The sequence below is a fragment of the Vicugna pacos genome, chromosome 35 (assembly GCF_048564905.1).
Source record: "Vicugna pacos chromosome 35, VicPac4, whole genome shotgun sequence".
Classification (NCBI taxonomy): Eukaryota; Metazoa; Chordata; class Mammalia; order Artiodactyla; family Camelidae; genus Vicugna; species Vicugna pacos.
In genome coordinates, this window is record NC_133021.1 from 18,737,491 (window position 1) to 18,754,574 (window position 17,084).

At 38.2% G+C, this 17,084-nt stretch overlaps 1 protein-coding gene across 15 annotated transcripts in view; it reads right to left on the bottom strand.

Moving 5' to 3' along the window:
- Nucleotides 1–662: 662 nt before the first annotated feature.
- The window catches only part of WAC (WW domain containing adaptor with coiled-coil), a 76,153-nt gene continuing 59,731 nt past the window's right edge, over nucleotides 663–17,084 (bottom strand). For 14 of the 15 annotated variants that reach the window (XM_072955273.1, XM_072955270.1, XM_072955271.1 and 11 more), the window contains 7 exons: nucleotides 11,549–11,794; nucleotides 10,007–10,129; nucleotides 8,977–9,125; nucleotides 7,899–8,017; nucleotides 6,279–6,465; nucleotides 5,398–5,525; nucleotides 663–3,813 (listed from right to left, as the gene is read on the bottom strand). In XM_072955273.1, coding sequence (XP_072811374.1) covers nucleotides 3,744–3,813; nucleotides 5,398–5,525; nucleotides 6,279–6,465; nucleotides 7,899–8,017; nucleotides 8,977–9,125; nucleotides 10,007–10,129; nucleotides 11,549–11,794 — 1,022 coding nt within the window. In that variant the 3' untranslated portion in view covers nucleotides 663–3,743. The remainder of the gene's footprint in view (nucleotides 3,814–5,397; nucleotides 5,526–6,278; nucleotides 6,466–7,898; nucleotides 8,018–8,976; nucleotides 9,126–10,006; nucleotides 10,130–11,548; nucleotides 11,795–17,084) is intronic. The other variant, XM_072955265.1, reaches the window with a different exon arrangement.

A 17,084-nucleotide genomic window follows, 5' to 3' on the forward strand; every position in this document is an offset into this window, starting at 1 on the left:
AGCAGAAGCAAAGAGAAAGGTCAGGCGGCAGTGGCAGCACCGGGTTCGAGGACTGAGGGCGGGGCTGGAGAGGGAAACGTGGTGGTACGGAGCTCTCAGGCCCAAAACGTTGTGAAGGCAGAGCTCGGGGGTCTTGATAATGGATCAAACACAGGGTGTTACAGAAAAAATGGTTGGGGCTTGAGCGACTGGGGGAACCACGGCGCCAGCTACTGAAAATGGGAGCGTGGGAGAGGAGGTCTCAAGCACGATCCGGAGTCCTCTTCTTCAGAGGACCTGCCGTGCCGAGGCAAGTTACACTAAGCCGTTGGGAGCGCAAGGAAGAGGGCAGGGCCGGAGGCAGGCCGGGTGAAACCGACCTCAGAGTGGGGTCCTCGAGGCCCAGGGCCTGGCCAGCGAGCTGCGCAGGCTGCACTCCAGGGCGCTGCCAGCGGGCAGGGTCAGGAGGAAGGGGCACAGCAAATTAGAACAGGATCTCAGAATCCCGACTTGAAGTCAGATTTTTTCATTAGAATCACAATTAAGAAATTATGTGAAACACGACAGGATGCGACGGCTATCAAAATTCCTGGGGCAAAACCTGGCATTTTAAGTGTTCTTCCTCAAATGCAGAAAGCTATGCACTCGTTCAAAACAGACTGTTCTGAAATAACTGCACAAAATAGACAAAAAGCATTTATTACTTTTTAGTGTCATTTGTACACTCCAGTACAAATACAAGAATATAGCCGTATTTACAGGTATTGAAAAGAAATCCGTATATTCAAACCCCACATCTAAATACAGTAGCTTTAAGTCCTGAACTACAATAGTTCTGGTTTGCAGTGAATTATTTCGCACCCTGTCTCCTCCCCTTTGAAATACTCCCTTGTAAGGCTGTGTTTAAACAGAACAGACTGTTTCTGAAATGGGTTAACAATTCTTTGCAAAGTTTTAAGCACCTCCTTTCCAATATTTTACAAGTGTGAAGCAGATATATAAAATTTGGAAGATAAAATCATTCATTTGGGCTATTAAAAGCAGCATGATGTCTTTAAAAAGAGCTGACCTATGGAGTTTTCAGTGTGCTTAACATCTGGAGTTACAGTCCAAGTTTTAAAATTAAAAGTTAGCCACACTAGTTAAACAGAAAACAAAGGGGGAAAAGGTAGCTGGCTCTGCAGGGTTATTAAGACTTCCTAACAGACCCACCTTCACAAAAAACTTCATCACAGTAAGAGTTTTTAAGGTTTGCATGTAACACTACGACTGTCCCTTCTAAAACGCAGAAGTAAAAACCCTGAGGTTTCCTAGGGGCTTTTTATATTTCTGTTTTCAAACTATCTGAACCAAGGTGCCCACCAAAATGAGATAATGGCAACAGGACAACTAGACAAATAATATTTTTTAATATTATGCCTATTTTGGCTACTTCAAGAAGGCTGGTAGCTGGACACCATGTCTGTACTAAAGTGCAGTATTTAAAATAATTCACTACAGAATAAGTGAATCAAATATTTTAAAAAATCATTTCCACTAAATTTTTAATTTTGTTTAAAAATTCACCAGGAAATTTCAAATTAGGCATCTTTTATATTATATATGTGTGTGAGCACTTAGGGATGTAGACATTTTTTAAAGTCAAAAGAATAAGGTGGTAGTCAATCAACAATTAGCAACACAAATCATATTTACCTTAAAACCGCAAGTCCAGTTGCCATCTGATCAGGAGACTGCCCACTACATCAACAATTGCTCACTTCTTTCCAGAAAAGATACAGGACTACATTGACCAGCATTCCTAATGTAACACAGTTCTTCGCAGTTTCATTTACACGCACTAATCAAGTCCAGCAAGTACCAACAATCTCACAGGCGTTAACATTTCATGGCGATATAATTTATGACATTTGTCTTTTCTTACATTTTAGAAGTATCCTCAAGTTACAATGTAAACCAGTTCCCAGTATGATTTTCGTTCTTAATTATGCTGGAACATTTTTGTATTTTAGAAAATATCACCCACACTATCACTTACAGTTTATCTTTTTTAATTTATTGAAAACTTTGAGCGTTATCTTCTATATTTTAAATATGCTTAAAGCACAAGAGCAATTCTCAGAATGTTAGCATGCGAGGGTGTGGTAACAACGTCAAACATCACAACATAAGCCCTTGGTGCTGGCAGTTCTGAAAGCACATGAATACATCTGCCTCCACAGGGGAAAAAAAGGCTCTAAATTGGTAAGATTTTGAAATTACAAGATTTTTCTGCATAAAGAAACCCTTGTGATTTGACTTAATAAACTGGCAGTGTCATGCTAAGGCCATGTGATTAATATTTTAGCAAAGGGGAAAAAAAAAAGCCAAGGTAATTTTATAGTAGCAATAGTTTCTTTTTTTATTTTAATATACTTTAGGAAACAATATACAAAGCTGAGCTTTCCCACCATTTCCAGATAACAGCAGGTAGCTCCAATTACACAAATTGAGCGTTTTGTGATGGCTAAGAACAGCAGTCAGCACCAGACTTGAACAGTTAGCTACAACACAAACATCCTTCAAAATGAAATGTCATAATAGCAAGACAGGTAAACCAGGGCTTAACAAATGACAACCACTTGGGAAGTGACTTAATCATTCTTGTTGAATTTCGTACTTCATTAAATATTCTTATACACAATTTCCTGTTTATAGGTTTTAAACAAAACCTCCCTTTAGGAATTATTTCAATTAAGTATAAATGTTCAACAAGAATAGTTCTGATAAAGAAAACCCAGGTAGTTCAAATTCTAATATGCACTGACCAAAGGAAAAGAAAAATAACAATTTTTGTTTGTTTTAACATGTTTATTACAACAGATACAATTCACATCCGACTAGCTTTGTTTCCTCTTTCCCCTCCCACAACCATGTTCATTGGGCCATTTCCTTATATTTGAGCAATCCATGTACTTTCAGCACACATGCCCAGCAGTACTTTTAAGTCCATTCTTACAGGGTGCAAATGGATTTCAATAATTTATACAAACAAGTGGGTTATGCTCAATCACTGCAATTTTAAGCTACTGTACACAGGAATGGAAAGGTTATAGAAAAGTGCCATAGCAACAGTGCCTTCAGAAAGGAGGAAAAGAGGAGCCTTAAAAAATGGATAAAATCAGATCAAGGATTTCAGAGGGAAATGGAACACACGGGAAATGAAAAACATTTCTCTGCAAAACAAATGGAGAAGCACTGCTCTTGATCATCAGGTGCAAGTGTGGGAACAGGTGTTTCATGATATTGTGTCCACTGCCCGTATGGTTCACAATTGTATCCTCAGACACAGATCGCCTGGCGCTTGCACTGAATTTTTGAAAATGCAAGATTTCTGAATGATAAATTAACCCCCCAAATTTTTTTTTTAAAAAAGCTAATTTTGCAGACAGGTTTACATGTAAAAGGCTAGGTATTTAGCCACCTCAGCATTGATTAGTTTCGGATGTCTAAGCTCTGTTACACATGGCTTCCCATGGCTTCACTCTACAAAACATATTTACAACGTGAAGAATACATCTACAAGAAATCTACATTTCAAGGGTTTTACAAATCAACCTTGTATCTTTCCCCTGAATTGAATCTCACAAGACTCCCGTCCCCTTGTCATTTCTTTTGCCCAGCTTAACGGTCCAAAGTCTACTTAAATGCAGCTCAAAAATGTTAAGATTGGGCAATAGATTTACAGTTCCTGTACTCAATACCATGTGCAATTATTCACATCTTCACACCATGAAGGAATTCTGATTTTTTAGCTTTTCGAGTTCCTTAATTTGTTGTCTCAAAAATAGTATCCTGAAAAATAAAAGAGGGCATTAGAACCCATGTGGTCGTTACAAATGTTACGGAAAAAACAAACTTTTAACTATAAAAATCTCTTTACAAAGAAAATGAGTAACTACTAGTTAAGACGAAGTAAGTTGACTGGTTAGTCTACAGCCAAGACAAAATAACCACGGGAATACATAACATGTGTTAGTATCAGGATGACAGAAGTCAGAGTGCTTCCTAGCTTTCTAACAACTCCCAGAAATCTCAATGTAATGACTGACTTAAAATGTAGCTGTTGACTGTATCATCACACACGCGAAAGCGGCAGTTATTAAACAGGATAAGCTTACACTGCATGTTTTCTGGATCACAATACAGAATTAACTAGCCTAGGACTAACTAGGTGCAAGAGGCCAATCATTTCTGAAGAACAATTCTCAACATAAATAGGTTCAAAACAAACGTTTACAAACAAACAAAAACAAAGCAGAATCAAAGTCCAATTGGCATGTGTATTTAAAATAAATAAAACACACCCCACAGCTAACTAGATTTCCATAAACTTCCTAAATTCGATCCTCTTCTGTGACTTATGACATTTATTGCCCATACTGGTGAATGAGGCATAATCTCGAATGAGGCATAACAGCTTGACATTCGACTGCGGGTAGTCACACGTGACATGTGACTGTGGTATGTGGGATACATGACTGTTTCAGTAAGTGGCAGTAAAGAACAGTGAAATTCCCTGAAAGTCAAACCATCTGTCTAGCAAGCCAGAATCAAGTTTGGTGTATGTTAGAACTACTTTCAGAGCAATCCTAGAGTAAAAGAAATATTCCCAGTTGATATTCAGAAAGTACCTCCAGGTATTTTAGCAGTTGAAAGGTTAGATGAAAACTCAGTTTTCCTAGTTTAATATAAAGCCCAACTTGGTGTTTACTAAATGTCTGTGGTTTCATAACTAGACATGAGATGTCACTATATGTCAATACAGGCAGGACGTGAAGCGCTGCCCTCCTGTCCCTGGGTCTGTGACAGGCACTATTTGTCACGATGCAGACGTCCCAGTCCAGTAGGACACTAGTAGGACCCTACATGAAGAAACAAGAGACAGAGCTTAGGCGGAAACAACTCAAGAGAGCGGATATACATCATTAAACTTCCTGTACTCAGTTCTAAATGTAACTTCCAAGGGATCTACTGCAGACGCAGGACAATGCAAACGGTGACCCGAAATTCCAACTGAAGTGTGTCTCAGCACCAGGGGCCACTCTCAGCTGAAGGGGGACTCTCTGTAATCTGTTGTTATCAACATCTCACTTTTTAAATAAAACGTTACTGGTACCTTAAAGTGTCACAATGTAAGAAAGCAGTCTAATGAAGCATTTACCACCGGTGAAGAGAAATAAAATCTAGGTGTCATTACCATTCACCAGGAATGTTATTAAATTATGAAAACATAGTTTACACTACTATGTAATCTGATATAATATAGCAAAGAGAACTTCCAATTTCAGAAATGAAATCTGATTGATGTTCTTCAGTCCAATTTAGGATATATAACACTAAAAGACATTACAAATTTTATTTCAGTGGAAAACGTACCTTTGTTCTCGCAAAGTTGCTTGAATTTCACATACTCGGACTAAAGATCTTAAGTTTTTTAATTCAGTACAAATTTCTGACATATGAACGCTTCCCATGTTATGGGCTTCTTCTCGCAATCTTGATGCCTATAATTAAAGAAATGAAAATCACATCGAAGTCGTAGAACCAATGGCAGTAGCTGGAAATGTCCTAAGGTCCCTCATCCCAAAGCAAAAATATTTCCTAACTTTTAGTAGCTAGTCTAGTGCGAGAGTCGTAAGATGACTAGTGCTGCTGGCCCCTGAACAGCACAGGTTTGAACTGTGCCAGGCCCACTTACACACACTTCTTTCAATAATAAATATTACCGCACTACACGATCCACGGCTGGCTGGATTCGAGGATGAGAAGTGTGGGTATGGATTTTCAACTGTGCAGAGGGCCGGGCCTCCCAGCCCCTCAGGTGTTCAAGGGCAGCTGCACTAGCATGGCCACAGCTACCAGAGCGGCTGCTGAGAGGAAAAGACACGGGCTCTGAGCCGTCGTCACTGCAGCTGGGTGACCTGGTATAGCCTACTTGGTCTTAAGGGCCTCATTAGTGAGGGGGAAAACGCAGTCTGCACTGGTCACAAGCTCTAGGAAGCGGGGAAAATAAAGCACTCAGCATGGAGCTCAGCACTGTGGACCTGACAACGGGGGCTCTATGTGAAACCACAAAAAGTCACCTCATAAATACCCCGTGAGCACCTACCAAATAAACTGACTACAGACAATCTAATCAGAAATTAGGTGTTTTAAATATAGCTTGAGTTCAATGGTCCAGATGAGATTTTTCTCAAAGCAGAATTCAGCTGCCAGTCATTCAAAGGTGAGACATCTGCTGAGATCACGTAACACACCTGCTTCTCCGCATGATCCGCAGGCCATCCTTGGACATGTTTTATGAGATTCTCATTAAAGTGTGCTGCGAGCGTGGGTGTTAACGCGCACGCAGGCCGGGCGGATGAATTCTGGGGCACCACTGCGGCATTTGATGCATTACTACTAGAAGTATGATTTGGACCAGGTGACGGACTTCTCTGGCTACTAGAAGAGAAAACAAATGAATGAGTAGTATGTTTAAAAAGTGGTTTCCAGGTATCCTAGAAATTGTCTGATACCTTTTATTAAAGATATCTAAATTCCTAAGAAAAATTTGTTACTTTAACATCAAACAAACAGAACCTAAAACCCAAAGTATATTTATACCAATGTACTCCTAGCACACTATGGGGGTTAAGAGCCCTTTAACACAAATGTCAGAGTTGAATTTAAAGTATCAGTGCTCTCCCAAATCTGACAGCAGAACTTGCTGACTTTGTATGCTACAAACACTAAGAAGAAACGGTCACATTTTTAACAGCTGTGGACATAAGGCGCATCTATTTTATCTTAAATACATGAAGATATGGAGGGGAAGAAATACATTGCCTTTGACTCTTTAATACCAGAACAAAGTACTGAATCAGAGGGTGAAATGATGCGAAGCAAAATAAGACCAAAAAAGCAACACTCTAGAGACTGGGTATCTTCTCCTAAAGCTGTGTGCTCTGGGCTGGGGTTTCAGGACTTGGTGGTGAGAACCAAAATTTAATCACCCAAGTTGATTTCCTACCTGCTTCACACCAGACTTGGCTCTGAATGAATTTCAGTTATTTCCAAAAACTAAGTCTCCCAAAGGATGAAGCTTTCATCACTGAGGATATTTAAAGTAATACTGCAGCCTCTAAAGACAGTTTAAAAGAAGACTTTCCCAAAAGTGTTCTGAGCAATGGCAACATTGCTGGAGTTAGGCAGACAGCTTCCCAAAGTGATTATTTTGAAGGGAACAACTCTCATTTGGATGTATATGTTCTGAAATGCTTGTTTAAAAAACAATAAAAACAACAGTTGAATTATTTTGCCACCTCACAGCAAGAAACAAAAATGCAAAAATCAATCAATGAAAATCATTTAAAGTTGTATTTGTTAATTCACAAAGAAAAGTCACAACATAGTAGAGCTTTGTCTGACAGGTAAACTGTACAGGGCCAGAGCTGAAGCTATCAGGAAAGCCTGACAGACACAGACACACACGGACACACACACCAGCTGGAAAATACTGGCCTAGATTTTAGCCGTGAGATTTTCGGCTTCATCAATACACTCAAACCTAAAACTGCTATGAGAAAGTTAACAATAATGAAGTAGTGTAAGACAAGTATCACACACTGTTACCTCTCATCACATTCCACCAAGTAAAATTCTACAGAAAGAGCTACCTTTTCCAAAATAACCCAAGATTCACTATTAGAGACAGTCTACTTACTGTAGTAAGATCTGCCTTTGTAAATTTTATAATACAGAAAGCTAAGGATATCCATGGATTCTTCCCAAGATCAAGTTCTACTACACACATTTATTTATAATATGCAAACACTATGGCAACATGCCACATTAAGGAAAAAACAATGCTGTTTCAATATACAGCCTGAACTTACTTTGAACGCTGAAGACTTCGAGGAGAGACAGGTTCATGACCCTGCTGCTTGTCAGCAGTGATGGGCTGCTGTGTGGCCGACTGCGACACTGGTCCTTGCTTAACTACCGGAGTACTAACCTGAAATGTCAAAATCCGGTAAGACAGGCTCCTACCACACAGGAAAGAAGCACGGGAACTAGACAGAAGCAAAAGTTCTACCAATGAAACTTTTCGATTATTTCTATTCGGTGATTTTTAAGATAACATGAGTCGTCCTAACTGCTCCATAGTAAGATTAGTGTTAGTGACACAGTCACATTTAATCATGTAAACTATGTATGTTTAGAGTTAAAAAAAATTTACTACTTGTCCATATCAACTTCCAAGTTACTCAAGTTTCACTGGCAGCATGCTACAAAACAAAGAACACATATGACTGAGATTTATGAATTTGCAAGCAAGACTCAAAGGTTGTAATACAAAATATAACAGCAACATTGTAAGGTCCAGTTCATAGTCCAATAAGAATAGAGGCCATCAATTTTCCGTGCTCTGATGAGCCACCCATGTTAAGATTTTGCTTGGACAAACACAGGCAACATAACCTTAATAAAATGGGTTCTGCATTCAGAAAGACCTAGGTCTCAAATATTGACTCTATCACCAAAATCAGATTTAATAGGAGGTTTTATTTTCTGTATCTATTAAATGAGGCAAAGGGTAGTTGATGTAAAAGTTAATATAATTTATATAAAGCTCTTAGCACGGCAATTGACTCATTTCTATAATAAAAGTACAGGGAAACTGGAAAACATGCTCTCTCACATCTTTCAGAGTCTGAAAATTCCACAAATAGTAAGACTCAATTAGTATACCCTTCTCTATCCACAGGCCAGTAGAGAACAGAGTCAATGCACAGAAGTGGCTCAAATGCAATCCCTCCTCTATTCCCTCAATGAACATGCATCTAATCTCACTCACCTGTCATTCACTCCACCACTACCTCATTCTCAAAAGAGAGCTTTCTCTCCAGTACATATTCTAAAACATCATGAAATCTGTGTTACCCAAAAGTAGCTTTCCTCAAAGGGGCGTACCTTTGGCTGTGATGAAACAGGAGGAGTACTGATCAGAGGTTTGATGGGGACTGTGTTGGTCTGAGGTGTGCTTATTCTTGGAGACACATACGATCTTGGGGATGACGCATCAGACGTTAAAGACATTGGAGACTGATTAGATGGCTGGGCTGTAAATGAGTAAAAGAAATAAAAAGCCTCGGTAACATATGTGGGGAGATCTCTGTATCTCTCCACGTGCCCCACACCCCAAAGAGAGTGCTTGTCTGAAAGTTCTAACCAAGCTGCTCAGTGGGTCCGCACTGACTAGACGTGCCGTCAGAGATAAGCACGCTCAGTGCGGTCCCCTGTCCCCCCAAGTCTGAACATATTCTCACATGGGAGGCATCCTCTCACCATCCTTACTTCCTCTTTCTTATTCTTGTAATATGCGATCATATGCGATCTTGTAATATGTAATCATGAGACTAGCCAAGGGCTGGCAGCGTCTTTTCACTCCACACTTCAGAGGGAGACCAGGTACTGCTGGCTCAACCGATCAGCCTGCTGAACTGGGGCTGGCGGAGAAGTCAAGTGGCCCTTTCATTTCCCTTTTGCTCCGAGGTGTATCCTTCCCCATTGGATACCATCACGGGGAAGAGGGCTAACTCAAGGAAGGACTCTAGCATTTCTACAGCCTCAAGCCAAAAACCATCTGACACCAACTTGAATCAAACTTCAACTCTTAAAAGATATCCAATGATTCACAAAGATTGAGGGCATGTCATAGTTTACTTCAGCTTTGGAGTAAAATGTCTCATTAACAACTTAAATGCTGAATTACATCTATACTACAGTATAGATTTGATGGCAATGGTGAAAAGATAAATGTCCAAAGCTTGCTTCATCTAAAAAGATAAAGACAAATACTCCTGTGTACAGCAGTGTTATAGAATCGAACAAAATAAAATCATTACTATAGCTAATCTCTTCAAAGACTAACAACATTTGCTCTGGATCCCACCCGCCCCCCCATCAATACCATTCTAGAGTTATCTAAGAAAATAAATACCTTGTGTAGAGAGCTGAGCAGCCTGAGAAATCAGAGAAGTTAAGTTGAAAGCAGATGGTCCAGCAGTGAGAAACTTATGAATTATAGACTGCAACGAGGCTTGTGTCACAGCTGCTGTAAGAACTGTAAACACATTAGATCTTAAATTCAAATGAAAACACAGTGGCTTAAGTAACAATTTGAAATTTCAGAAAGAACCCAGAAAAAAACTGGAGTGTTTCAAACTAGAACTCTCAAAAAAAGTCTAGAAGACAGGAGTAATACAGTGAGTCTAGAGCTGTGAAAGGCCCTCACGAGGCAGAGGAAGAGAAATTTAATAGGCTTATAATAAAACAGTAGTTTCCCTTACACTAAAATTTAGGTATTCAGTTAAAGAATACTCCTCTATGACTTTTAACACAGCTAAAGAGTATTCACTTGAATTTCTGATTACACCACAAACCTACCCATATACAGGGAGGGTGTTCAGCACATTACTTGAAAGTAACTGGATTAAGAGCAGCCATTTCAGCCTACTGCTTTATTGTGTAAGCTCAACACTCACACCCTACATCAACACCCACCCCCAACAATCTTCCAAATGCGGGTATTAAAAAGCTGGGTACTCTGGAGTACCATGTATTTCTGAAAATAAGCTCTTTTACTACTGAGACTTTCTTAGGCTATTGTTTCTTCAAACTGTAAAAGCCCCATTTTTTTCTAGTAAAATGTTTACCTATCAAACAAGAGAATAGCATGGTTATTTTTAAAGAATTAAATAAAAATACAGAAATGAAGAGAAGAAGAAGAATGGAAGGGTAATGACCAACTAGCCTGAGATAGCTCCATTTTTAGCATAAAAGAAGGACTTAACCTCGTGACACTACTATTAAATACATGATGTGAAAATGCACAAAAATAGAAAACTTCTCCATGTTCATGAGAGCTAATGTTTGGATCTGAATGGTTTACAAATTATAACTACATCCACTTTACTCAGACTTCTCTGAGGTAGCTGCCTACATACTTTAGTAGCATACTGAAAAGCAAAGTTGGAATCAACAACACAATTAACTAGGAAAAATAGCATAATGTTATCCCTTCTCAAAAATTTTTAAGTATTTTAAGAACAATCTCAATTCCTACTCTTAGTAATTAGCATATTTTAATATTCCAAATAATTATTTAGCAACAGACAGGAAGTTTTTTAAAATATGCTAGAAATCAAGTGTTTTTGTATCAGTTTAAGCAAATATTCTTTTTTCTGTTATTACTTGAAAAAAAAATAATTCACCATACACATTAAGCTGACAGAACAGTTATCTCCAGTAACTACCATGTACGCAGCAAGTCTTGAAAAACATACAGGAAATCCAAGTACCGCTAATTCAATTACAATACCAAAGGCCCTAAGCTACAGGGGATATAAATTCCAAAACATGAAGTTCAAATTTGACTTTTTAAAATGAAACAAAGACCATTCCTAAGTTGGGTTTTTTACTAATTACACAATTTTGCACAATGCAAATGAACTGTTTTGAAGTTGTTACCATAAAAATTTACCTTCATTTATTTTGGATATGTCCACATTAGAATTATTAAGTTGCAGCGTGGCTTGCAAAGCAGGAAGCAACTGTCTAAGAAGATTTGGGTCCTGAAGTAATGGAGGTATTGGTGACTGTGGAACAGGAGAAACAGGGATTGCTGAAGCAGATGTTGGAGGTGCAGATGTGGGGTTCAGTCCAGAGGCAGAAGATGTGGAAGGAGTTGTGCAAGAGTGTGATACAGATTTGTCTCCTGATGTAGATTCTAAATAAAAAGGAGATAATAAGGCTGAAAAACATTACTTGTATTGAGGAAACTGGAACCAATGTCAAATAAGCAACGTCCACGTGCAGGCACCTAACTTAAGCCATCCCACCTCATGTTTACACAGCAGTGCACAGAGAGACTCGGGAAGCACCTGGCTGACCACAATAACAAGGCAGATAATTTAAACCCTGATTTTACAGATTGGAAAACTGAACAAAAAAGATTCATATCAATTGCCTGAAGTCACAAAACCTGGTAATAAAGCAGTGATTCAACCATCCATGTCTGAGTCTCAAAGTACCATACTCTTATTTATTTATTTATTTACCACACTCTGCCTCAAACACATGTACAGGCATTCCTTGTTTACTGCAGTTCACCTTTATTACATTTCTCAGTTACAGCCTTGTTTTCCCCACCAACAAGCTGAAGGTTTGCCGCAACCCTGTATTGGGCAAGTCTATCCATGCCAGTTTTCCAACAGCATTATTTTATAATTGAAGTATACACACGGTTGTTTTACTCATAATGCTACTGGACACTTAAAAGACTACTATATAGTATAAACATAACTTTTATATGCACTGGAAAACCAAAACATTCATACCACCCCGTTTTATTGCTATAATCGCTTTATTGTGGTAGTTTGGATGGACCTGAACCCACAGTATCTCCAAGGTGTGCCTGTATTAACTACATGTTCAAATAACATTCCATTAGGATAAACAGCACAAAACTGAGTTTCTATGTATCATAAAATAACTTATGGTGAAGTTAAGACCACAGTTAACAGTCTACTTAAATATGACAAAGGCCTTGACACAATCAGGATAAGCACCATGGTGAGCAACCCCAGAATGGATTAAATGTGATAAATAAGAGGAAACTCCTATTCTGAACTTTTATACTCAACAGCTGGGTTAGAATTAACATACTTCCATTCTGGAATTAAATTTAATATAAGGCAATAAACTATATTCCTATTATTTAAAGATTATTAGCACTAAAATGGATCTTTTTAATAGTAAAAAAATTTTCACAAAATTCCACCCTCAGTGTTTAAAAATTTAAAAATGTAAAACATGCGTGAAAATATTATTTGAAAGTTGTTATTGCAAATTATTTATATAGACTTAATGTAATTCAAATTAAAGTCCCAAGAGCATTTTTGGTAGCATTTGACAAACCGATTTTATAACTTATTTCGAAGTGGTATGAGCTAGTAAGACCCACGAAATTCTTAAAGAAAAAGAACAGTTAGTGCCATGCCAGATATAAAAATTTAACATTTTAAGTAAAATCAATTTAAGGCAGATTAAACTTTTACATGTATTTATGTTAAGTCTTTAGAACTAATGGAAACATAAGAAAATAAAATTAACATGAGGATGCAGAAAATTACAGAGTAAAACAACTACATTCAGGGTATCAGTAACGAAACATTTTAAGGAACTCTTATAAATCAAAAAACACAAACTATACAATAGAAAAATGAACAAAAACCATGAAATAAAAAGAATTCACAGAAGAAACATTAATGGCTTAGAAAAGATAAGTTATGCTCAACTTCACTGACAATCAGGAAAATGCAAACTAAAATCAACAGAGTATGCTTTTATGGTCACCTGATTGCCAAAAATTTCAGTCTAACCATGCTAAATGTTGATAAGGAGTAATGGAAACACTTAAAACATCTCAGATAGAGACTAAACTTATAACCACAATGGAAAACAACTTGGCATTACCTAGAAAAAGTGGATGTACACACACTTCACAACCCAGTCATTCTCCTTAGGTGTATACCCTCAGAGAAACTCTGATGTATGTAAATTAGGAGAAATCTTCAAGATGTAATTCTTATAATAGTATTACATTTGTTTTTTAATTCAAGATATTTATAGTCATTCAGCCAAGATTGTAAGACTAGGCATGAACACTTACTAAAGTATGTTTAATTTCCCGTACGTACCCATTTCTTGAAGACTTTCAAGCTCACATACATGTTTATATAACTGAAATAAGACTGCTACTATGATGTAGAAAAGTTTCAGGAACACCACATCTAAATATTATATTGCTTCCAAAGAACTGTGTATCTTCACTTCCAGTTCTAGGAACTAAACGTTCATAATCTCCTCAGCCCCAAAGAACCCGGGAATTACTAGCAAGCTCAGTGCAGAAGAACTCCTCTGCCGGCCTTTTCACAGTGCTACTGCGATGGTCAGTTAGGGGCAACAGCTCTCTAAAACACAGACCTCACAGCTGCTTTACGTGCATTTCAAGGATGGGTTGATCTCTTATGATCCACTCAGAAGGTCTAAGACATTTCCATTTTTGTAAGGCAAGATACTTTAATTGTGCAAGACACGCATTTTAAAGGAGGGCCTGTCAGTCTAGCAGACTGTCTATCACACTCAGCTCTGCTGTTTTGGATCCATGGACCAGTATAAAGGAACGTGAAGGAAGTCAGATTTTCCTTGTGAACACCTGCTGTCAGTTATTACATTTATGAGGCAATTATAGACGAAAGTAGCAGTCTTCTCCTGATCATACACTCCTTAAGGTTCAGTTTAGGGAATAAACGGTTTAGGGGCATCTTAATGATGTTTAGAATGAAACAGCCCCCTGCAGGAACAATTAAATCAGTACTTTTATCCCTCTGAAATGACCCTTTTGTTACTTTTACTGTGGTTTTCTGTCTTTAATGACAGGAGTTGGAGAAAGTTTAACTTGTTTTCAAATTTGTTTTGGTGCTGCTAAATCTATCCAGAGATTTACAAAACTAACACAGGCTTGAAAATTGTTCAGTGTTGCCCTTTAAATTCAAGAAAAGGAAAGCACTCCATAACAGAACACTAATACGTATCACCATAAAGAAATAAAACAACAATGCAAATAAATCTGCTTATTCACTCTGATGATAGGCTTCTTTGGCAGTTTTGTGAGAGGAGAGTGATGAACAGTAAGGAAACCAGCTGATACTACTTAATACTTATGGGGACCTGGAGCAAGTAATATCTCTAAAGGCTAGACTTTCTCTCTCAAAAGGTTTGATGTGTTTAGGAGAATGTGATCATTCAATTCTTAAGTCTGATCCAATTAGATAAAGAATTATTTAAACTCAGATTTTGTCTGTAAATGTCTGAGGTGTTTAAGAGAACAAAATAAACTCAAAAGCAAAATCTGGATCTTTGAAAATAAAGACAAATAAATTTGAGTAAGAGGACTGATGTAGTGTTTTGCATTACAAAGCCATTTCAAAAGGCTCTTGCTTTTTAGTATCAGCCTCTAGTCTCACTCTTTTAAGTGCAAACTTTCCCAAGCATTCAAGTAACCTAGGTCACTTTAAAGCGTATTTTTTCAGTTTTTGGCAAAAAAAAAAAAAAAAAACGAACAACGCTGTGTAACTTTAGCTCTAGTTACTTTGTGTGTGTGCGCCTATGATTTTTAAAGGAGATCTGGTGATCTCTTCCTGAGGAGTTTTAAGCTGAACTGAACCAAGTCACTTTCCTACCTGACATTTCCATGACTCACAGATCTCTAACCAGTTCTTTTAAGGCATCAAGTATGTTATCTTCCAGTTTTAATTTAAATTGTGTTTATTAACTTTGATAAAACCCTTTTCTCTCCCTTTATGCTTGTAATTATGAATCATTCGTTTGTATTTTCAATTTTAACCAGTAGGGGGAGCAACCTACCAGAGACTAGACCTCACACAGAAATGTTACTATAATCTAATTTTTCAGGACTTAAGGTAATACCACCGACCTCTTCTAATTATAGGCAGCCTTTCCAAATACCCAAGGACAGCATAACCCGAAGCCAAAAGTGTCTGACCTACACTTCCCTGAACACCAAACGACTCCTCCTCACCTGCAGTAAGATCTGAAAAGGCACTGCACTTCCAGCGTAAACGGTACTCACTGCGTCTCTAAACATTAACTCCCTACAGTCTTCTGACAGCTGCTGAAATAACACTGCCAACAGGACATGCGAAAAACGCTCAAAGCACTGATGCGACAGTGTCAGTAGCCCGCTTGTTCCACTTTGTATCAGTGACCTAACACAGGAAGGCACATGGAGAAATCAGAAAGGAAAACAAAACATGCAAGTGTAGTAGGAAGAGAGAAAAAAAAGAAAAACCCTAAGACAGCCAAGTGACAAAACCTGGTATGGAATTTAGGGCTTTCATTTCATTTATTTTATAATTCATGCTTTTAAATCATGTGTCTAGAACGTTTCCTATGCATTTAAAATGTACTTAAAAGTAAATACAGCTTTGATGTTCCATAACATAAAGAAGTTATATTTTTGCAACTTGCTTTTTCACCTGGGAAAACCTTCATGCTAACATATACAAAGCATAAGCCTATTTAAAAACGTAACAGATCTCACTGGAGCAAGCTCTGCAATAACCAGCTTACACCTTCCCACCAACCCGTGCTGCTCTGCCTTCCACTGGAAACTGTCACTAACCTTAAGAGCAAAAACAAACCTCGTTTTAATTTCCAGTACTGTCTCAGTAGTCTTTCTTTTGAATCGTAAAATATATAAAATTTACCATTTTGACCACTGGTGTACAGTTCAGTAGCAATAAGTACATTCAACCATCACCACCATCCACCCTCCAGAACACTCATCTTTCCAAACAGAAACTCTCCACCGCATTATTAAACAATAGCTCCCCATCTCCCAAGCCCCTCAGTAAGCACTAATTTGCGTCTCTGTGAATTGGCTCATTCTAGGTACCTCCTGTAAGTGGAACTGTACACTATTTGTCCTTCTATGTCACTTAGCATAACTTTTGTTTCACTTAGCATAAAATTTTCAAGCCCCACCCACGCTGCAGCACGCATCAGAACGTCATTCCTTTCTAAGGCTGAGTACTGCTGCATGGTATGTACCACACTTTATTCTTTACCTGCTGCTGGACATGGGGACTGTTTCCGCCATTTGGCTACTGAATAGTGCTGCTGTGAACACTGGTATATAAATACTTGTTTGATTCTCTGGCTTTCAATTCTTTTGACTATATACTTAGGCATGGAACTGCTGGATTCTATGGTTAATTTTATGCTTCACTTTTTGAGGAACTGCCAAAGTGTTCCACAGCAGCTGTGTTATTTCACATTCCTACCAGCAACGTGCAAGGGTTCCAATTTCTCCATGGCCTCAAAAACACTTTTTTGTTTTTTTTTTAAATAATAGTCATCCTACTAAGTGCGGAGTGATATTTCACTGTGGTTCTGATTTGATGACTAGTGGCGTTCAACACCTTTTCATGTGC